Source organism: Clarias gariepinus, chromosome 4, assembly GCF_024256425.1.
Source record: "Clarias gariepinus isolate MV-2021 ecotype Netherlands chromosome 4, CGAR_prim_01v2, whole genome shotgun sequence".
Taxonomy (NCBI): Eukaryota; Metazoa; Chordata; class Actinopteri; order Siluriformes; family Clariidae; genus Clarias; species Clarias gariepinus.
This window is the reverse complement of record NC_071103.1, coordinates 29,908,944-29,933,776: the sequence shown is the minus strand read 5'-3', so window position 1 is coordinate 29,933,776 and position 24,833 is coordinate 29,908,944. Positions and strand designations below refer to the sequence as shown.

General features: G+C 39.2%; 1 protein-coding gene across 7 annotated transcripts in view; it reads right to left on the bottom strand.

The window, feature by feature from the left end:
* The window catches only part of LOC128520094 (receptor-type tyrosine-protein phosphatase mu-like), a 223,872-nt gene that overhangs the window by 155,436 nt on the left and 43,603 nt on the right, over nt 1–24,833 (bottom strand). For all 7 annotated transcript variants that reach the window (XM_053494125.1, XM_053494128.1, XM_053494126.1 and 4 more), the window contains exon 2: nt 16,356–16,478. In XM_053494125.1, coding sequence (XP_053350100.1) covers nt 16,356–16,478 — 123 coding nt within the window. The remainder of the gene's footprint in view (nt 1–16,355; nt 16,479–24,833) is intronic.

Below are 24,833 nucleotides of genomic sequence, written 5' to 3'. Positions count from 1 at the left end.
AGCTATAAACATGGAATTATTGCTGGTAATTGTGCTGTGGTGATGGTGGTGGTGTGAAGGCCAGCTGTGGCGGCGGGCTCGTCTCAGACAACATCTCGTTACTGCCTTCTGATGAAAGCCGCTCTTTACTGGCTGCACTCATTAATGTTAAAACAATCTCACTCATGAAAGTGATTAGAAATAATTGGTGCAGGTTGTTGCTCTTTCCATATTCAAACTCCCAAATCAAATAGACCAAAGAAAACTAAACCTGAGCTCGGATCAGTCTGCATATGTATTTGTTCACTTATGCAAGAATTATGTAATATTAACCTTGGAATATTAATGATCTCAATAACTTTGCTCCTATTCAAAACACTAAACACATTACAGAAATAGCTCATAAAGACTGTAAATGAACATTGTTTTGTCTTTGTGCTCCGGTACAAGAAGATCATTTATTAGAGACGGGCGGAATCATGTATCGTTGCACTTTTTTGTTTTTTTTTATTAAAATGTTAATTTAATGTTAAATATATAATCATACAGATGGTGCACTTGCAGCTCTGCATCATGTTTAATAAGCGTGAATTATTTTCTACAGTAAACTAAATAACTAAATCTTTAATTACTGTTCAACAGAATTGGGATATTCACAAAATGTATTTAAAAAATGATACAATTTATAATAATGTATAAAGACAAATGATTTAAAAAAGTTATGATACTTACGAAACCCAATACAAATCAAGGTACCAAAGTATTGTGATAATATCGTATCAGGTGGTTTCTGGTGATTGCTATCACTAGCCTTTAGGTCAACTGCAAAATCACAGACATGTTATACAGTGTTTATGTCTCAGGAGGTCAAAATTTACACTTGATACAGAAGTATCTTTCCTGGCATGACCCTGCCCGATCTGTGATGACGTCATTTGCACTTTCTCTTTGTTTCAACATTAGATTGTTTAAATTATCAATTTCTGGAATAAAACAAAAAAAGAAATACTGAGAAATACACAGCTGTAAATGTACTGTACTTGTAATCATTTTCACTGGAAATGTGGCAAGGAAAAAAGCAAATAAACCTTTATCGAGTGTGTAGTAATCACCAAATTTAACCAAGCATATGAGTCACAGAAAAAAAATAAATAAATATGAATAAGGAATTATATAAATAACTAGTTTGAAATATTAGTCATTTTTAAAGCACTTTGTTCCTGTTTGTGTTTTTTGGTCCAGATATAAAGAAAGTTTGGTCCTCTGGCTCTGATCAATGTAATAGCTCATCTAAAAAAAAGCTTTCAACTGAAAACACACAGCATTTGAGGTCCACTTCCTGCAGTTTGGTTGAATGAAGGCCGAATCACGTTCTCACTGAATTGAATCACACCAGGGTTCACTTAACGGATGACCCAGACCACCTCACTCAGACTGCCTCGGTTATTTCGGTCTACAACTGAGCGTGATTCGCTACCTTCCAACCTGCCTAAACAAATCTCACCAGAAAGTCCAATTGAATTTACAGCATGCGGTGTGTGAAAATACTAAAACAAACCACTTGCATGAGGAATATACTGCTTTCCTCTGATAAGTGTGATCTCTACATGGCTTGTAAAGCCATGGACTAAAATGTCACCTGACTCTGTTCCACTGACAAATGACTCTAGACTACTTTATTTTCAATATAGACATGACCCTGCAATAACTCAGCTTTAAACACTGTGCTGTTCAGACTAGCAGACCAACATGCACTGTTGCTCTTTATAGTTCCACAGTCAGTCATCTGTCTCCAGCGCAGATGCCAGCTCAGGTGTGTGAAGGCTTTCACCTCACAGGCATCTGCCACAATAGAAGCCAGAAATTGATAAAGGTCTATGATTTGATGCTTTAATTAATAAAGCAATAAAAAGGAGGGATGGAATAAACAAACAATAGGACACCTGGAGTAGAAAGTTCGTCCATTCTGTCCTGAGCATTACCTTGGGCTACGACACTCCTGGGGCCAGAAATCCAATAAAACTTAAATGGCTGTTGCTGCCAAGCTGCACCTCGTATATGATGAGGCTTGAACTGGATGCACTAGGTAAAAAATCAGTCAAATTTACTGTATCTCACATGGCCTGACTGCATGAAACTGAGTGCCTGGCCAACACGCATGCTAGCAGCACCATTAGCAATTTAATTCAGTTTTGAAATTCACTTTCTAGAGAGTGAAAAGAAGACTGATGATGATAATTGTGTTATTTATGTAACTTGGCACTATTACCCAGGACATAATGGTATCAAAGATATAACAGCTGACAAAATAATACCATTTCATATCCGAGCCTTGCAGTATGTTTGTGTGAAATTAATCAAACAGATCTCATTGTGTAAGGTACTACTTCTAAAAAAGATTTTTGCTTGCTATGCTTTACTCTTTCACAATTTCAAATAAGCATCTTTTTTTTTAAAGGGAGATAATAGTGAGAGAAGGCATCGCTTATTATTCAGTCAATGTCTCCTGTCCCATCTGCTCCGGGGTCTGAATGACCGTTTTATATTCTGGCTTTGGAGAGATCTAGAAAGCGACAGATACAAAAAAAAGACAGAGAGACCAAAAGAGAGAGAGTGTCTTTCAGAGCAAGAGACAAGAGTGAGTGATGGGCGTGTCCTCTCTGCATCATGCCAGTGAGGGGAAGGATGTACCGCACAACTTGCTAGGTAGCCTAATATAACACTATGACTAAAACAATAGTTAATTATGTATTTAAGGAAATAAGCAAGTATATGATTTCCTTCTCCTCTCCTGGTTGCTGCCTCAATAACAAGTCAAAGAGAAATCAGCAAATGTTTCGTCCATGAGCTACTTGCATCACAAGACAAAATGTTATTTTAAATCTGTATGACATTTTAATTTTGTCTCTACATGTTAACAATAAGGTGACTGCCTACTGTATTAATTTGAGAGTTATACCGACCAGCCAAACCACCTAGACTTTGGTTTACCCTTGAACCACCTTGGCGACTCTGGCCCCTTGGGATGTGGCCCCACTGCGAGTGTGTAGCGAGTATGCAGTGATGTCGGGCAGCAGGACGTTGGCAATGGATCATTTGGGTGCTGTTTGTTGGGAGGTGGGTCCTCTATGGATCAGAATTTTTTGTCCAGTGCATCCCATGAGTGCCAGATGAAACTGAAATCTATGGGCCTGGCCAACAGCCTTAAGCTCTTTGCCTGGCTGGGTGTTGAGGTGCCTTTCTATCATGGCCAGCAATGACTTTTTTTGACCATTTGTGCTGCATTGGCTTTTGATTGGACCGGACGGGCTGGCCATTCGTCCCCTCGGGCATGGGGACTTGGGTGCCTATGATCCTGTCACTAATTTGCTGCTAGAGTATATAGCTAATAATCAATGTTATTTAATCCACATGGCGGTGTTAGTGTTATGACATATGTGACAGCTTTATGCTCCACATGTATGTATGTATGTACTGTACATATTTATTTGTTTATTTATTTATGTCTGGCTTTAAAAAACGTTTTTTTACCCAAAAAAATCCATCTGTCATCTGGACATGCTTGGCAATCCATATTGATATGCATTATGTTCAAACATATTTACCAAATAAAAAACTTTTGCTGCGAAAAAGTCAATAGGAAAAAAAACCTTTATTTTCTGAGTCCATTTTCTATCTCTAGTCCTCTGTGGATAACTACAAAAAAGACTTATAGCACAGGCACCCAGGCTACTGATTTCTCCACTATTGCCTAAGGTTTTAAATTTCATTTTAGTTGCATCTGCCAAATAGTGTGACCTGAGCAGAGCTGCTTGTTTGTATGTTTCTGTCCTTTCCCCATCGTATCCTCTGTGTCCTCTCTTTTTCTCCTGACATGCCTCACCCCCAAGTCCCAGATCAAATCAAAATATGCATCCTCCCTCCCTGAACCCAAATTACATGCTGGCTGCTGAAGGGAAAAGGTTTCTGTCAAGGGCCAATCTTGCACCAGCTGCTGATGTTAGCATTTGCTCTATGGCATAGTCGTTCCTGAACTATTAGCCATTCCATTAGGCCACTAACCCCCTACTCTGGTCTCAGTGCCTGTCCTTTTGATGATGAGCTCCTTGGGTGAGCAGGGTGACTTTCACAGAACATTATAAAGCGAAAGAAGATATGCTCAGTTAGTTACAAGCATGGGGGGGGGGGCAGCCCAGACAGGCTCAGTCGGGTTGCCAGGGACCCTACAGGGTGCTCATCGTGTTATCAGTGTTTGTTTGCGTGGAATTAGTGGGACTGGGTTTAATTACTGCCATGTGCTTGCTGATTGGTGACTATGGAAATCAAAAGGCTGGGCTTGTGGCATTGGGGTGAATTAATACGCTCCCTCATGAAAGACATGCAGTTTTTAAGCCACTGCCGTGATAGAGGGGTTGCATAGTCATGATAACAGGCTTTTGACACGGAAAATTAACCCCAAGTTCCTAGCACCCAACAGACCCGCAAATAGGTTTTTAATGTTGCGCATAAGAGCAAATGAAACAGCGCTCTGGTCCAGCATGCCTAGGATAGATGTCTTTGAATGCTTCCAATAAGATGATATCACGGTAGAAAAGTTATGCTCATCTGGTCAAATGCTGGATCCTGTTAATAAATTCAGCATGAAAGTCAACCCACTTTGGTTTAAAACAGCATTAGCAATTTGTAAATGGAAACGGAATAAATAGCATCCAAACTTTTGATCTTGCAGAACAGAGCTGAAATAAATAAGGCTGTGAGTCTGACACAGGTTTCATTATTTCTGTAACAAGGTTTTGTGTTCTGATTAATGTTCTGGTTTGCTGAACTCCATGCGCTGGTGAAGCTTGTTCAACCGCAGGCGTAAAACTCGAGATCCAGCTGTATAAGAGCAGCATGTGTACTCTGAAATCAGACAATCAGCCTTTTTAATCTGATCTTTCTTAAATAAATCCCATTGCCTTCCACAAAAAAAGGGACCTAAACTAGAAACAGAAAAGGACATGTGGGCAAACAAAGACGGCTTCTCCCTTCTACAATGCTGTACATAAATACTAAAGCACTACAGGATTATACAAAGCTTTTATAGGCTATTTAGTTTATATTTGTGTTTCCTTTCAGTTTGCTATTTGGGGTGCATTAGCAGTTGTTCAGGAGACAGTCGGGCAATAGTTCAAGCTGATTCTATTGCATTTACATGTAATGTTTAATTATATAAAACTCTATGCATTACCATTAAATTTCACAAGCATCCACACACATATGCAGAAGGTTAAGTACAGAAGTGGAGCTCTGCCACTATTGGTGTGTGCGAACAGCAAGTGGAGCTGAAATCCATCTAGCCATTTCATATGATAAACTAAACTGACCTTTAGGCAGCTACAAACCACGCACTGGCTGCAGTAAATCCCGAAAAAAAAATTCCTTCTACCATTTCACAATGATTTGAATCTCTGAACTTCAGAGATTAGATTGTTAGATTAAGGCAAAAACACAAAAACCACAGCGGACTATTTGTCTCCATTTAACTCTGTCTACCACATCTTCCTTTGTCACTCCAACCTCCTGCATGTCATCCCTCACTACATGCATAAACCTTCTCCTGGGCCTTCCTCTTTTCCTGCTGCCTGGCAGCTGCATCTCTAACATTCTCCTCCCAATATTCCCCTCATCCTGCCTCTGGACATGTCCAAACCATCTTAATATGCCCTCTCTAACTTAGTCCGCAAACGGTCCTACAGTTCGTGCACTGTCCCTCTAATATATTCTAATGTATACAATCCTGTCCATTCTTGTCACTCCAAAAGCAAATCACAGAATCTTCAACACTGCCACCTCCAGCTCTGCTTTCTGTCTTTTTGTTAGTGGCAACATTTTTAAACTGTACAAGACTTCTGCTCTCAATACCGTTCTGTAAACTTTCCCTTTTATATTTGCCTCACTCACTCATTCATCGTCTATACTGCGTTATCCTGTATTCAGGGTCGCTGTGGACCTGAAGCCTATCCCATGAGACTTAGGGCACGAGGCCCTACACCCTAGATAGGGTGCCAATCCATCACGGGGCACACACACATAAACACAATGGGCAATTTGTGAACACCAATTAACCTTATCTGTAGGTCCTTAGACTGTGGGAGGAAACCAGGCCACAGTGCTAACCACTACATTACTGTGCCGCACCTTTTCAATACCTTTCTGTAATAAAGGTAATATTTAAATATTAGATAAACTGTAAATATTAGAAAGATCTTTTTAAATACCCAATTTAAATCCTTCCTGAAAATGCAAAGTCTGGTTACCCAAGTTTAATTATTTAAATTAAGCTCTTGGATCTTAGAAGATGGAAGAAATCATGGCTATTATCAGGCAGTGCAAAAAAATAAAAATCTACCGTTCTGGATATTGTTACCGCATTTATGGAATGACCTCTTAAATCCCAATTTTCACATAACAAATACCTAATCAGTGTGCTCCGTGTTTGGGCAAAGTTCAATTGTCATAGGACACAATTGCTGAATCCAGCTTTGTCCTTCTTCTCTTATCCTAATGACTATTATAGAGATATTGGTTCAACGTCAGCACTTCTACTCTCAGTGATACTCTGTGAAAAACACTTCACAGTGTGCTTGTCTGTATTCAGGATGAGATCCTGTGTAGGAGGTCAGATAGAACAACTCTCTCTTCCTCAATTCCCACTAACGTAATAAAACGCATCAATGGCAGTATTAGCCTGGCAGATGTCAGTTATTTGGCTGATGAAAGCAAGGTCTTTAATCACAGGAGGCCATAAACAGCAGTGTGTTGCTTTTCTCTATTACATACACAGGTGTGTATGTGAGCGTGTGTTGCACTGTGACATGTCGTAATGTAATAAAGTCATCTTTATTCACTTGCTGCTTCCAATTACTCCCCCAGTTCCTGATGGGCTATCGTGTCATCTCATCTCCCCTGAGAGGAGTATGCTTTGCCTTTTACACAACACCCTCTTCCCTGACATACACATATCCCACATACACTTCCGTCCCCTACCTTATATCTTTGCTAGTTTGCATAATTTGCACTCTGAGACCTTCCTAGAGGCCAAGTTTCCATCTCACACAAATATTGTATGAGCAATTAACTGCACCACCCAGACTATCTGGGATGAGTCAGGAGATAGCTGGAAGGATTCCCAGAAGAATAGCTCGAGAGTTAGAGGTCAAAGAAGAGAACCCAGGAGAAATGCCACAGCTAATCTGATGACATCAGTGAGGAGAAAAAATCTGGACAGAGGTCAGAAGCAAATTGTGCAGGTGGCTTAGAGTCTTTGAATGGTAGCTAGAGTTTTCTACCAATGACCAGCGGCTACAAAAGACACTGTCCTTATTTGTTCCGGCACCAAAATTAAGATTCAATTACAGTACACCCTCGGCATACGAACGCCTAGCTTGCACATTTTCGGCTTACGAACCAGAATTTTGGCTGGATTTTCGGCATACCAGTTTCGGTCAGGCTGGCCATGGCTACTTCTGGTTGATCGTCAATCCGGTAGCCAGTCAAAACTTGTTTGCTTCGATGGAAAGCGAGGGCAAAGTGAGTTTATACATTTTTTTGTGTTTAGTTTTCTTGTTTTTTTACAAGATATAGTGAAGACATAGCCCCATGGAGCCAACAATGTTTGTAACGCTCATATTAATTCATTAACCAGGATTACACAAACATAGGACCTTTATCTGCTGGTGTTAGCAAAACCAAAGAACATGAAAGACACACAAACAACACTCAATATACCAAACCTAAATGTTTATTATACAAAACAATTGCCATAGTAAAAACGCAGAAGAAAAACACAACTGAGGGCGATACATTATATTTGTTTTTTAAAGCACAGGGTGCCAAGAATTGACTATTTGTTTCACATTTAACTTCACTTAAATGTATTTTTTTATCAATTGGAAATTAGTAATATTGATTTAATGTTCCAATGGCTAGAACAAATTGTCTGTATTTATGTTATTTCCCATATAAAATTTTGCATCTATGACCTGGTCATGGCTTTGAACTAGTCTCCTTAATCTGGACCAACAACAAGCAATTATTTTGACCACCACTTAAGAGACATAAACAAGACATTCATTCATTCATTTCTTTAATCATCATTAATACCAGGTATCCTGTGTACAGTGTCGCAGGACTTTCCCAGGACTTTGGGCACAAGGCGAGGTGCAGTACAGCCCGGACAGGATGCCAACAGGGCGCAAGGCCCGCACACGCACTACACAACACCAATTTGGGAACACCAATTAGACTAATCTGCATGTCTTAAGACTGTGGGAGGAAATCAGAGGAACCAGAGGAAACTCACAGGAAGAACATACAAACATGCACACAGACCAGAGGCGGGAATCAAATTCTTGCCCCTAGATGCGAGGCAATAGTGCCGTCATGAACAAAACATTGTCTTCAAAACTTTTAACTTTTGACTTTTTTTTCTGCATGAGTGTCTCCTGTCACTGGTTTGTTACTTAAGTGTGTTCACCTCTTCTGTTTCAGTCGCCTCTTCTGTTTGCCTGTGCATACCCAGTCTTATTTGTGCCATATTTCCTAAAATTGTCAAGGCTTTACTATGAAAGGAATATGACTCTGGATGACTTTTTACCGAGATAACAGATCCTGTTTAGTGGAAAAGAGATGCCTGGGTATTAAAGTGCAAATCTTAAAGATGTGTGGATGGGTCTGTGCTTTATTGATGAGTGAAATACATTATTATGTATCTGGCACTGGTCACTTTAATTAAGTCCTATAAGCAACACTGTAGCCAAGAACATTAGCTGTCAGCATTTTTGCTGCTGTATTGTAAAGAATGCCAAGTAAACTGCTCCAAGTCTTTCAATGGACCTGTTTATCAATCCTGTCTTCCTAGAGCTCTTCCAGGGAAGCTGTCCAATAAGAGTAGAACATGAATTCATGTGCAGACTACGCGAGGCAAACATGACACAGAAATAGGCAACAGCAAATGGTGGGCATCTATATATAAATCTGCATATGAGTAAATCTATTTTCATATCTGGCATCCAACATCATTCATGACCACTGCTTATTTAGTTGCTCGTTGCTTATATTGGCCGGCTCTGGGCGGTGCTCCCAAATGATGTGCCAGAGTGCAGTTTTGTGCTTCCGTTATTGTGTGGACGCATAAAAGGGCCACTGTGTCGGACTGAACTGCAATGTTCACTTTATTTACTCGTGAGCAGCTGTGCTTGCCCTGATAACATGGCAGATTTAAAACATTAATAAGCGCAGGCTCTGAGCCGAGCACTTCTACTCCTCATGTGCCCCCCTCAGACATTTAGCCGTGCTTATTGCATAAGCGCCATGTCCTCTGGTCAGGTATAAGAGCCGCTTCGCCACGCTGCTGCATTTCACCATGAGCATGAATTATTTAAAAAAATTATAGGAATTACAAGTGACTTGAAAAAGGTTCAAACTTGACACAAAAAGGGGAAATAGCAATGTGATCATATTTAAAAAGAAAACTGTTATGTGGTATTTGTAAGCCATTTCAATTTTATACAGAAAACATCTGTTACAAAAACACACCATGCTTGTACTGACCCAATTGAGGGTTAAAACCAAACAAGCTCCAAAGAACATACTTAAAAGCATGGTGTGTATATTTTCAGCAATTTTTCTCCAGTTTCTTGACAGTCCACCCACAGTGGTACTGCTAATTCCTTTCACAATAAAGTACTGTCTTCGTAAAAGATATCTTCTCTTTGTTACCTCAGGGCAAAGATATTAAATAAAGATTGTTTTAACTAAGGATTCTTGCTCCCTTTCAGACATTGTGGAGCTAGCTGGTGGAAAAAGGATTGGTGTAGGAGCACTAGATTGGGCATATGCTGTAGTGCCTGTTACATTTAGCAGATGAGTTACTATTACACATATAGTGCGATGTGATAGGGGCGAGCCCTCTGCACATAGTTGTACAAGGTTTATCACATGTCACTAGTAGAACATTCTACACATAATCTGCTAATAAAAGTCATTACAGCATTACAGACACTCAGAATAAATGGCCCTGTGATGAACCATCTCATGTATCCCCGGTATGTTTCACCCAAAGAACAATACCGCCATGATGCTCCTACAATATGACTTCTTTGAGTTATTAGCCATGTATTATTTAATAGTAGCACTCCAGGATTTGTGGGATATGCAATTGAGCCCATTCATCTTTCACTGTTAAAAAATATTAAAAACACCTATTACTGCATGGTTTTGAAATAATTACTGCATTCTGGAAGGAAGCCTGGACACCTCACATACCCTACACACATTCATACCTGGGGGAAAATTTTAGGACTTAGGAAATGAGCTGATATCCAAAATGAAATCCAGACAGGGAGAACATGCTAAACAGGAGACAGACAGTAAACCGAGCTCAGGATCAAACCTGGGCTCTTTGGAGCTGCGAGGCAGCAACGCTTTCCACTGCACCACACTGTTTCCCTTTCACCTGAAATGAGCTGTTTATATTAAAGCCTAAATCCTATTTGCCTCAATGATAAAAATGTTAAATTTCTACACTCTCTAGGACCCATGATATTACAGGCCTGATACAAACACCTCCAAACTAGCTTACTCTGTTTATTGTAGCGAAAAGGTCAGGAGGATTTACAGTCCTAACTTTAACACTTCATGCTCTCATGTGGAGTGTACCATAGGAAAAATGTTGGTGATAATGTTGTTCACCTGTTCCGAGAGCAGCAGGAGAATGGTCACCACATCACACCCAGGACAGCACAAACAGAATCTCTGATATGTCTGTAGGTATGACCTCCAACCTAATGAGATATGATTTGGCAGACACTTTTGCCTAAAGCATCTCATTATTGAGGTGGGAGAGAATCCAACCACACTTCTGAACAGCTGACATGGGCTTGGGAGGACAGTGCCCCTGCCCCCAGGAAATCACAAAAAAGTACAGTATCTTTACCGCTGAGCTCTCATTCGAACAAGCAGGCTCTAACCTGCGGGTCAGAGTTTCGAGATTTCTTAACTGTGCGGTCAGAGAATAGGCTATTTTAGATCCTTTTTATTGAATGGGTCAGGATAGAGTTGAGAGTTTTTTCTACTGCTCTTGCTCAGGTGGCAGATGTATGGGAGACAGGCATTTGTCACATACAGATTACAGATTTAGATGGATAGGCGGGTGGATGGATGAATGAATGGATGGATGCAAGGATAAGTACCAAAGAAAAATACAGTTGCAAATGTGAGCAAGTGATAGCTGAAATGGGTGAAGCCTAGGTTCTGATTTAATGTTTTCCCACTAGTGCTTAATATCTTAACGTTTATCTTGACTACATTGTGGGGTAGGTGGGCTTTATGGTTTGCGAGCCTTTATTATTTCATGGATAGTGTTAGCACCAAAGATGAGGTGGAATGGTTTAATTATATATTGTGATTCTTTTGTGTCTCTGAAATTGGTTTTTAATTTATATACTGTGAGCTTGCATTGAAAGTGGTAAAATGTTCCCGTTCCTCTATAATCCTACAGGTGGGGCACTCTAAACTATTCACAAATTGACAGGCAGTACAGCATCCTGTGTGGTTGGAGCAACTTTTGAATTGTAACAAAATATTTAAAAAAATATTAATATTGAATCTGGATATTTATAAAATCCTGTTACTAACAGAATCGCAATACAAATCGAATCGGCACCTACTGTAGGTATCGTGATAATAGTGACTCCTGCCTCTACTTAGAACATCCACCAAAATCTTTTTGTCTTTAAAAATGCAACTAATATAGGCCAAGCTTAATGTTAATATCTTATTAATGTTACCATATTCTGCTGGCCACAAGACAAGACTGTCTTGTCAATAGGCTACAGTAGATCAAAAATATATACAGTGCTATCTAACTAAACCAGTACAGTTAATGCACATATTAGGCAGTTTCTTATTCTGGGCTTTATGTTGATTAAGCAAATATTGAAACAATCTTTATTTATTATTTATTTATTGTTTATACCTCATTATTTTTTAGTTTGATGCTAGTTGTTCATAAATAAAGTACTTTGCAGAGTTTTTTTTTTATTTAAATATAGTCTAATCCTTGTAAAGGTGGCTGTCTTTCTATTTACATAATTTAATAATTTGTATATACTGTAGAAGGAAACGTGTTTATTAACAAGACTGAAATGGTTAGTAAAGAGTAGCTAAACTAATCAGCAACTCTTAATTACAGTAATACACACAAAGTTATGTGTTTACTGGCAAACCAGTTTGAGCTTGAGTTGCATGGAATTCACTTGCACTTGCATTTCTTACAGTAAGTCTCCCAAGTGATGAAATCTGTGATTTATCATTCTGTACCATTATTATTATAATACACGACAATAAAATACTTTTGCAGAGTAAAAACATTCATACAATACATTTGCAAAAAAAACACGATATTATAGTCCCAGTAATATTAATGTCGTATTAATCAAAAAAATATTTTTAAATATATTAAAATAATATTAATGATAAAAAATTAATTATATTAATAGCAATATATTAATATCAAGACTCATGTTACATGTTACATTCTCACCTCAGGTCAGAGAAAGTCTAAAATTTACAACACCGCCTCATGCCATGTAAAAGTCACATGTATGTTTAGACTGCCACCTTTTTAATAGAAGGTAAGAGGCCATAGAAAAACGAGGCCAGCTTTCCGAACACTGACCACCTTGTCCTGCTTCTCCCTTACAGGCCCTGTCCCACATTCCCAAGCAGGGTCATTTGATTTATTATGTGGCCAAGGGGCATGCTATCATCAAGAAGCTAATGAGAAATAAAAGAAACCTCGAATGTTCTGACTCCCCTTAGAGGACAACACTTTAATGGTGACTAGAAGGAAAACCATGCCAGCTGATGTTTTTTCTTGTAAAAAGCATGCAAAGTTAGGACATGCAGTAGCAAGAGGATAATGGTACTTTCAATGGACTCTAGATCGTGTAGCCATGGCTGAAATACAGAGAATGAAAAAGACCAGTCTATCATATAAAATTCCTGACCTCCCAAGCAGTGAAATAGAATCAAATAGATAAAGTCTGTCATATATATTGGGGGGGAATGAACTATTTCAGACTGACTTGCCACGCTTATATGAGTTTCAGGTATTGATTACCACCAAAAAACACTTTCATTACGTTGCCATGGCATTTCACGGCAAGAGCGGGTGGAAAGTGGTGGCAGAGCTGTCATAGTCACTGATTCTCTGGAATGAAGAAAGCACACATTTTTTTCTTGCTGGACTTCTTTAGGCACAAATCACACTGGGCATACTGACTAAGAGGAAAAGCAGTGAGGGGTGACAGCAGGGTGGCAGCATGTAGAACGCTGTTTACTTCCAAAAGAATCACTTTCCTGGTGACAACAATATCACATTCAAATGCAACACCTCCTTTGGTTGTGGGATGGGAAATCAGTGGTATGAAATGCATGGTGCGGCCTCGTACATGTAGGTCACTGCCCTACCACCAGGCTGGGTTTTAACCTTCTGCTGCCTCCTGGCAGGGAAACATAAATCAATTATGGCAGAAAGGTAAACACTTCCCCCCCTTTTTTTTGGTCCTCTCCTGTCTGCTCTCTGTTGTCAGGTAATTTGAGAGTCGGTGATACGTGCTGACAAAGGCGAGATGAAATTAGCCAAGTCCTTGCAATTAATTCTGCTACTGCGATTGCTTTGAGGAGTCAATGAAGGTGTTGCTCGCGCGTGGTTAGGCATTAGATTTAAGAGCTGGAGCAATATTGCGGGGTCTAATGGCCAAGTGCATTAGGGTGTGACAAAGTGAATCTTTGATCAGTCATGCACCTTTAATATGAGCTAAGGGGAATCACTTGCCCTGATGCTTGAGAAATAAGACATGCCCATGTTGTAAAAGTCTTCTGTTGCTTTGCATAGCGCTCCACAAGCTGTTTAACCTGTTGGGCAAATTAATTAATAAAGTACAAAATGCCACTGAGTATCGTGATGGAAAATTAATATTTAATTGGATTGATTTAACAGTGCCGCAGGGGGAAGCACACCTTTGCTCCAAATATAGTTCAGTTCAATTTTTTGCCTACATTGATTCACAGGTAACACTTCAATTCTTAAACCATTTTAAATATATTAATTATATCATCTGTTAATTTGTACAGATTCTGCTACACGAGCCACCACGCAATTATCTTTTGAACACTTGTCGCAAACTTCTGGATCTTGAAGGCTTTCTGAAATGCCATTATTTGTGCCACATACTATAATACAATTTTTTTGGAAATGAGATATGTTAGCATGCTTAAAAATATGCTATGGGAAAAAATTCATTTCTGGTCATAGTGTGAAATCTTCAACATTTTCAACACTGGGCTATAAAGAAGACATCTGAACTAATAAGATGTGCATGACCACAATATTTAACCTGACTGCCACACTAACAAAAGCTCCACAGTGCTAATGAATTAAACAGCTAACAAATCAGAAGGATCGATGAAGACGCAATGAGCTACGAAACATACAAGCGAGGAAAACCATATTTTTAAGCTCAACCATTGTTGAGACTTGAATCAGTATTGAGATCTCAGGAAAGGTTTGTCTGAGACCTAAGTACATGTAAAAGAATCCTTTTGATGATAGTTTTTATCTTATATGTTTTTAATCAACAAAGAGTATTGTATGTGTATAAATGATGTACAGTGCCCATGGTGTGGTAGCTTCAGTTCTATATTTTATACTTAAGCCTCATCATCTGATAAAGGCACCTGAATGAATGATGAAATGTCTTGACAATTAAGCCATGAGTCTATTCAGTTTACTGGATTGCCAACAAATCAGATCATTTAAAACATTTTCCTCTCACATACAAATATAATTAGGTACATCTAATTTTAGTATACTTAGACACATGAATCAGACTGAATTCAGAATCAATTCCGATTTTAGAAGAATCACCACTACAAGTTTATTTTCATTAAGGCTGTGCAATAAAATCAATTCTGCAATTTACTGTAAGCAGGCTTTTACTGTTCTATTTAATTTATTGAATTGATGAATCAAGTTTCAATTCAGAATCCATTCACACTTTCACAAATTATTTAGGTAAACTTAAACATGTTATATGGACTTAAAATCGACAAGTAACACGACAGCTTATGCAGAAAATACCCAGTGCTTAAATTTTCCCCAAAAAAAAACAAAGAAAAAAAAACAATCAAAATACTCCAGTTTTGCAAGATTATCTCTTCTTTTTCTTTTTTTTTTTTTTTTTTTACAAGAAACCTCTTGGTTCTTTATTAATTTTCACGGTGAATTTATTATTTAATAAGAATTTCTGAACTTTTGCTGGAAACCGTCCAAAGGTTTTGTGAAGATTTTTAGTTAGAAATGCACATGTATGCACTTTCTAATAAAAAATTTCACCACTCACATTTGAATGTGTTTGGCTTCATTTCATCTCCTCTAAAAGATGACAAAATGATTTTTACTGCCATTGCAAGATGACAAGTCCAACTTGAGCAAGATGCTTTTCACTGCCAAATCAGTTGATAAGTCCAACCAATCACATGATTTGGCACATTGGTCCATTAGCACATCATTTCATGAAGCGAACCTCAGAACATCGTTCCAGGTGGACGAAACATCAGCTTCCTTCTTTCTTTCACTGGATCAGTGAAGTGAAGGTATATCCTATGCAACACAGCTGCAACTGCGAGTGGTTTGAAAGAATTCGAAGGAATTCGGGAGAATGTCGAAACCAGGAAAAGGAAGTTTACACACTGTTACTACCATGGTAGTCACGCTAGCAGTAATAAATGTAAGGGATGCGTCGCTTATGTGTTTTGCATGTTGTTTAAACACAATGTTATACAATTAGCATAACTATGTGGGATACTGTAGTGCAAGACGCTGTGTGTTGAAGGCTGTTGCACATGTTTGTCTAGTTCTGTCCACTGTTACTGTTACAAATCTTTGTAGATGACTGATAAGCACATTGTCAGTTGATGCATGAATTTCCTTATCCTTAAGTATCTGTAGATCTATCTACAGTATCTCTTTTTCAGGGGGGGTGTCCTTTTTCTAACAGTTGTTTTAAAGCGCTGCCACATCAACAACAGCAACCAACCCGCGAGGGCATAGGCTAACACATGCTTCCACCAGCACACATGAAGCAGGCAACAGCATCTTTTCAAGGTTGTCGATCATGCACCGTTAGGGAGCGGTGTAACACACTCATCTCCCTTCCACTTGCCTGAGCTCATAGACACCGGAGTTATCTCATTGTGCTGTCAAACTGTTCAAATAAAACTATGGTTCACGTACAGCGTGTGAACTGTGGCAGATAGATTGCACTGACCTGGCGGTATCCATTGGTCTGTCGATGGCTTCAGCTTTGTGTTGACCTGTTCCCAGTCGAAGTCATCATCTTTACCTTGACTGTACCCACACTCTGAGTAGGGCCTTTCGAAGTTACAGTCGCCTGAAGAGAAAAAAAAAGGATTCATAGTGTTGATTAACTGAGAGAAATCACACAGCATTCTAATAGCAGAGTCATCATCAATCTCTGTCAGCGGAAAGAAGTCCACTAGTGTTCAAACACCGGGCCTGTCACCGTGGAGTATTAACGCTGTATAAGCAGCAATTAATCTAATTCCCTCTCTGCAGGTTCCCATGGTAGAGTATAATCACCACTTACTGGCCTGAATTCAATCTCTCTGTCACTCAGAGCACCTCAGCATTAAGATGAAGAGCTACAACATTAGCAATAGCTTCCAGGTATATACAAGATCTAAATGTATCTAGAGCAAGGGGTCCTCTATTACATTAATAAGCAGGAAAAGATGAGCAATGGTGTAATCACGTGGTGCTCTAAAGCTCATTCAATCACGAGGATACAAACAGACACATAAAATTGCTTTTCATTGTGGGCTAAGATCTGAATGCATGTGTTACGCAGTTCCATTTGCATTAGATGCAGCAGAGCAATATGACCCAGTTATGATTGGCATTCACTTCATTCATATTTTTATCTCATAACCATGTGAGGGACACAACAGTGAGCTGTAATAAGACACAGCTTTACTTTAACGCCTCAGAGAACTCCTCAAATATTGTTCCAAATTCAGCGTGACTTCCTGCAAAATGGACAAAGGGATTTAAAGTATCAACATTCTTCCCTGCAAGGCAAAGTCTTCCATATACTGTATTCCTTATGAAATGCAAAAAAATAAATCCCTTTTTCCAGCTTTGCTATGAACATACCCAGCAGCACTTTACAGTATGTGGTTTATCATCCTTCCTCAATCTAACATTATGATTCCTTGTAAATAAATATGTTTCTAAGTCCCATAGGCTTTAGACACCTTGTCAGAGTCTGTATGTGATCCCTGCGAGATGCATGTAATACGAGTACTTGTAGGGGGAGATAGCTGTCATCACCTACACGACTGCCACGACGGAATCGCAGCAAGGCTCTGATATCCGCTTGTTTATGTTGACAGTGGCGAGCGTTTCCTTCACCGAAGTGAGAGAGAAAGGCAGAACCGGTTTCTAGATAAACTACTTTCCGGAAGAGATATGAAGTTTCATCCACAGGCAAATCACATTCATTTGGTGGGATTATAGTGGATATTTCACTGTGTGTACACTTAAAAGGGCTCGTGTGGCCTTTAAGCCCCTGGCCACCAATCAAATACACCAATCAACACGAAAAGTTATACTGCTTTATTATCGTTCTTTAAAAAAAAAAAAAAAAAAAAAAAGCTCCTCTGGGATTTCTGCCATTCAAACTAATGAATTCCAGCAGCTTTGGTGGAGCAGTAAACAATCTTATTTTGTTCCACGCTACATGATTTCTGGTTCAAATCTCTTTATGGAGCTTCTCAAAATTCTAGTCCTAGAGGGTCACATCTCTGGTTTATCATATTCTGTTTTTATCACATAAGCCAATTTAATAATACATTCAAGAATACTTCCAGCTCAAAACACCCCTCCCTTTGTAATGTCACGACTCTCAACTTAAGTTTAGTCAGTACTTAAGTTGGCCTGTAGGTTAGTGGAATTAATTGTGTAAAAAGATCTCTGGTGTCTTAGTGATTTAGTGTAGAAAAAGACAAAAATGAATCAACAAAGCTATAACGCTCTTATAAGGATGCAAAAAGACTATTTTTCACTAATCTTTAGTAAGCACATTTTTTTTCGTCAGGGTCATGTTGGATCTGGATGTCTTTATGGATCACATTGAGCATAAGTGGCATCAGCTGCTTGACAGACAAATATGTGGGGCGTTCAAGTCAAACAGGGACTGGAAAGAAATTTATTATAAATGATGGCTTAAAACCGACTGACATTTACAGAAGACTTCACACACAGTATAGTGAACAGATTTGTGGCTTTAGTAAAATATCTAAATAATGCAAATGTTTTTAAAAAAAGGCCATATGTCCATAAATGACAATCCCAGTGGAGGTGGCTCGGGGACCACTGGAGTCTAAAAATCTAAAATCTATGAAAAAGTGGAAGATCCAATTAGTGAAAGTGACGCATCTGACTGTGGGAACTGTACAAACAATCATTTACCAACTCCACTTGCACATCAACTAAACAGTCCTGACCTCGCTCCAAACCATTTCCACATGTCTGGGCCATTAAAGGAGTTTCCGGGAGGCCAGAATTTCAGACACAAAGCACACAGTCTGATCGTGACTCCAGCACAATACAATCTATACAACCAAATTCAAAAGTCCCGGTTTGACTTGCATGCCCCACGTATTTAGTACATTACTACACAATTATTAACTTAAACCGATACTGTATGAAGACTTTACTTTCGTTAAGGAACAGGACACATGTTCATGTTTTCTGTAGATATCTTTCTGGTGTGCTAGAAAGCATGATATGAGGTAAGGGTGAGGCAATGATGAGGCAATAATAAGGCAATGGGAGATGATCGTTAGCCGGCCTTGGTCGGCGCTGGTTGTTTGACGACACATGGTGTGTCACAGCCTTTACAGCATGTTAGAATGTGTCAATAACTGCGAGATTATTTCATGAAAATTTCACCATCTTTAGCCTAAAAGTTCAGAATAACTCTGGTCGTGTCCGATTGTAATAAATGTGGATCAATGTGTTCATTACAAAAAGACATAAGAGCCTTAGGAGACATAAGAGAATAGATAAGCTTTGATAATAAAGCAACAAGGCAGTAAGGCAGTAAGGTCTAAGTATGTATTAGTAAGAAAACCTAGAAAGGAGCTGGTCAGTGGCTAACAAAGACCGCAGCCACGATAATTAGACATTCCTGAAATAAAGGTAGCTAATTATCTTGTCAAAGCACACTCTGAACAATAGCAGTTCTCTCTATATGCACATTTCAGGCTCATTAGACCAGATAAACACCACGATTCTCCACGCTGTTTGAATGGCTGGTCATGGTGTGTATGTGTGCGGTATGTGGAACGCCTGAAATGAGCATGGCAGCAATGCTTTTTTTTTTCTTCTTTATCTTCGTCAGCCTCTCATTCCAGTCTGATCATAATCAATTTGCTCTGACCTGCATGATGCTATTAAATCCATCAAGTGAAAAAAAACAGCGTGTGAACACAGCGAGCTAAGACACAGGGATCATCTACACACATCCTCTCTCTTACTCTACCTTACTGGATCTTGCAATCGCACTCTTACTTGGGTGTTCTCAGACTGATAACCTTGTCTGATAACCAGGATGATCCTGAGCCAATGTTTTCAGATACTGTAGTATTTTGACAGGGGAAGGAGTTTAAGAAGCTAACTGGCTAAAACCGAGATGTGTCTGATGGAAGTATATTTTTTGCCATAAGCTTATGTTACGGATGTAACTGGGTAGGAATTCAGTATTTGTTATGAACAGATAAAAGGCCCAGTGTTCTTGCTCTAATAAGCCCATCAGGATGCTACAATGAAAAAAGTCATTTATTCATTAGTAGTAACTGCCTGGTCGACACTGTTATATATTTTAAATCGGGCAGTGGTAATGTGCTTGCCCTATCATCCGGAGATCGTGAGTTCGATTTCTGGGTGATGCTGTAAACTCCGGAGGTCTAGAGAGAACTAATTGGCTGAGCTCTCTCAGAGGGAAGGGGTTAAGAAGTACTTAGTGCGTCTACATCACGGCTCAACAGCTAATCAGGAGCGTCCGGCAAGCGGAAGGAGCAAATATCGCTGTCCTTCCAGTGTGTCCTCGTGAGTAGCTTAATGTGGGAGCCCCCTAGTGACGGGGAGGAATTGGACACGACTTAATTAGGTAGAAAATCTGGTAAAAAAAATAAACTAACAAAAAAAACACTGGGGACATCTCTCATACCTGGGCTTATTGTATAGTCTGGTACACCACAGTCTGTCCTGTTTACTTATAACTGGCTTGTGTACTTATGGGCAGTTTTGCTTTGTATAATTTGGCTAATCACCCACAGTTAGAGCTACATAAGTTCCAGACAGCATTGTGAAAAGACAGAAAAGGTATTGGAGCTGGCTCGCTGCATCTGGTCTGAGACAATGCTGACGTTTCTATAACCCCCAAAGGTTAAAGATGATTACAGCTCCACGAGGGGTGTAGAAGCATACCAGCCATTTGTGGTTAGCCATAGAGACAGACAAGATGAGGGTTTCAAACTGCACTGCTGCTGCATCAATCAAGCATCTCTTTAAAATGAAAGCAAAATTGTGGAACAAATGATAGCAAATATATCCCTTGCTTTGTTATAAAAGATCTTGTTCTATTCAGCTCATTAGGAGATTGTTTTATTCTCTCTGATAGTTTTATTCTCTCAAAAACAGTTGTAGGTTTTGCAATTGAGTTTTGCCGCCTGGACACTTTGTTGTTTTTGTTTGATTTGCTCTGTAGGACCTGGTGGAACATCAATAGGTCTGTGCCTCTTAGCGGTCACGCACGGCGACCGGCTGCCAAAATCAACATGTAGCTCATCACCTCAGCCAAGCAGTCAGCAGACGGTTTAATTCAATCATCCATAGATGTCAGTGAAGTGCTCATCAGGCATCAGGGGTTGGATAAAATCACAGAAACATTCTTATCTATTCTTTAAAAAACAGACATACACATCTGCACACCCACATATTCACAGGGCGCCTCTGTTGTATTGCTTTCTAAGGGTCTGTATCTTGCTGTGAACAGAATCTAAACACTATAGACAGCTGCTTTAAGTGATATCTAGCAGAGAGATTGAGCTCCACTCTCTGAGACGCTGGGCTTTCACATGAAAGGCTCTACGCAAGTCTCTATGGGACTTCCTCCCTTCACCATCTCACCAATCGATACTTTCTACCCTGTCATCTGTATTCTCTTGCAAAGAAAGTAAAAACGGCCTACCAACAAAGCCAACACGAAAGTCTGTACAAAATGCATGCTGTAAATATTTCAAACGATTCCAATGTGAAGAGAGCAGGGCCGACTCCTTAGTCTTGACGCGCTGTGCATTTTTAAAAATCCATCTGTCTTTTTTACAGGCCACAATCAATACTTCTCCTACTCACCTACGAATATATTTCATCCAAACGTTCCCAAGACCAACTTAAAAGAGATTCTATTGTTGCACCTGCCACTAGAGTACACAGAGGTCCACTGGGGTGAAGCACTTTCAGTCTTGCAAGTGTAAAAATTTCAGTTCACTTTGTGTACAGAATTTCAGCCATTAGAACAGAGTGTAAAAGTGTTAATCATATTGTGAGCAAATTACATTTATGGTATTTAGGCTTTTTTATGTATTGTATACTGTATATCATGACTTAAAGCTATTAAATTGATAAAATGCATAATTTTGGTTTGTTTTACGTTAGGTCAGAGAAAAACGTAATCATAAAATTCTTTATTTATTAGTGACAACACAAGGCAACACTAGATATCTCTAAAAAAAATTTGGTTTTAGATATTTTTTTATGTCACATCCAGCCAAATCCAAGTCCAAGACTAAGACCAAGACTGTCTCACTCACATGCTCCCAACACGTTTTTTTTATTTTTTTTATTTTTTTTATCCCATACCAGAGTATGATTGCTGAGTTTTTACCTTCTTAAATGAACCAGACCCAGGGGAAAACCCTCCAGTGCTCAATTCAAACAGACTAAACTACCCACTGCATACATGAAAACAACATGAGTGTCCTGAAGCGGTGTTTAAATTTCTCCAAGGCAGAAAACCAATGCTGCTACAGCACAGCCTGACGCCTAGCATTTGGATTATCCAGTCTATTTACTGTGTCTCTCAGCTTGATAGTATTGCTTTTTAGTTGCACTGACACCACTAACAGGTCCTGCTGTAATAGCTAATGCAATAGAGATGGCTGATAACCTTCCTCACTACCAGCTCAGCAACTGCATCCTCTGTACCAGCCATTGTATGTACTGTACAAAGAATGGCTTCTTTTTGCGTATTATCATCCCACGACTCCTGCTGGCTAAGGCACTCGTTTATGAGTGTCTTGTCTTCTGCAAGGACACAAGCTATAAAAGTAATATTGGGTAATTTGACCTGGTACCTGCAATTCATCCCTCTTCAGGTAAAACTGTGTGGAGATGACAGGCCTATTCCCTGCTCTAAGCTCCATCAGATTACTGATCAACACGGGGTTTCACACAAGCCTTGAGGACATAGGTTTTGTTTCCGAACACTAGGCAGTGTTTTAGATCCAGGGTCAGTGACTGTTCTCAAGGACTGCACTCTGCAGATACAACTACACCATGGGATGAAAAAAATAAATCACATGACCGGGGCAACGCTGCCGTGGCTAATCTGTATCGGTAAAATGAAATGCCAGCCGTGTACACGCGCGCAAGAGATAACGGTGCGAGTCGGGAAATGAGAAAACACACAAACGCCCAGGAGGAAATTAGATCTCTCAATCTTAGTATTGATGTATTTATGACTCCTTTGCCTTAGCGATAAACTGCCACACACACCCTGCTTTAACTCACCAAATAAAGTTATAACGCTCATAGACACAAACAAGAAACAAGCTCTTGCTGCAACACTGGTTCACATTACCACCTTATGATAATGTGTCCTGGCACTGGGACAGTGCATTACTGGAAACTGATGCGTTCTTAATTGCCCAACTGGGTCCATTATATGGTGCATGTTTTGAGTCAAATCTCCTAATATTTGCTGACTATTTAACTGGGAAGTGAATCAACTCCATTCTCAACTCCATTACCCCAGACAATGCTTCTGGCAGGTAGAGTTTTGTGATCCTACACTAACACACTTAATTTAACTCAGATGTATGCCTCAGGAGTTTGCTTGTGTGTTAAAAGACTGTTGTATAAAAAATCAGATCTATTTTTAAACCACAATATTGCCACTTTATCAAGTCTATCATGATTCCATTAGTTAAAACTTAACTCAGCTAATCTAAATTATCCACTGCAACATATATGGACCTAAAACCTTACCGTAAAAAATACCGTCTTATGTGTATTATGAAAAATTAGGAGATCGTAGAATTCCCCAAAATTTTGAGATCATAGAATTTTTTTTCCCAATTGAATTAAAAAAGTAACACTCTCATGGTCCAGATTAATTACATGTCTTGTGAAAAATTTTAAACTTAATGTTAAATGATTAATGGCTTACAGCCCATAAAAATAAGATCAATCAAAAATTATTTACAGAACAAAAAGATTTTTATTTATGTACTCAATACTTGCTCAAGTCACAAATAATTGCATATATGCTGCATGGCATGGAGGCGATCAACCTGTGGCACTGCTAACGTGTTATTGAAGACCAGGTAGCTTGGATAGGAGCCTTCATCTTATCAGTATTGTTGGGTCGAGTATTGATCTTTTTTTTTTTTTTTTTTTTTAAAAACCCTTAGTTTCTTTATTCAGTTCAGGTCAGGTGAGTTGGCTGTTCAATCAAGCCCAGTAATATCGTGCTCAGCAAACCAGTTAGTGGTAGTACTGGCACCGTTGGCAGGTACTAAGGCTTGCTGTAAAATGAAATCTGCATTTTCATAAAGCTTGTCAGCTGACGGAAGCATGAAGTGTTTAAAAATCTCGTGGTAGGCAGCTGTGTTGACTTTGGACTTGACAAAACCGAGTGGACCAACACCAGCAGATGACATGGCATCATTACTATGGAAACATCACACTGGACTTCAAGACACTTAAATCTGTGCCTCTCTACTCTTGGAACTCTGGGACCTTAATTGCCAAATTGAGCAAGTTTAAAAAAAATTCTTTCATCTTTGGACCACTGAGCCGTTCTTTTTCTCCTTAGCCCAGTTAAGTTTCTTCTGACATTGTCTCTGGTTCAGGAGTGGCTTGATACTAGGAATGCAACAGTTGTAGCCCATTACCTGTAGACATCTGTGCATGGTGGCTCTTGATTTACTGACTTTACGCTAACACAGTTCTTGTGAAGCTCTCTCCTCTTGAATTGGCTTCGCTGGAAAATGCTCTTTAGGCTGCACTCATGCCTTCCACACTTTTCTGTTCCAGTCGACTTTCCAAGAATATGTTTCAATAAAGCACCTTCTGTGACTTATTCTCCTTGTGGAGGGTGTTGATGATTGTCTTCTGAACAACTGTCAAGTCAGCAGTTTTCCCCATGATTGTGATTACGTGTACTGAACCATACCAAGAAATACACTTTATTTATGCTGTATGAATATCAATTTTACTAAAGTTTAAAATTAAATACACTAATATTTTAAAATACTGGATTTTGATTGACAAAATCCATAATATTCTACTTTTCTGACTTTTACACTACTTATTAGTGTAAAAGTGGAAAAAAAATTATACATTCTATTTTATCTATTTGTAGCTTTTACACATTGAT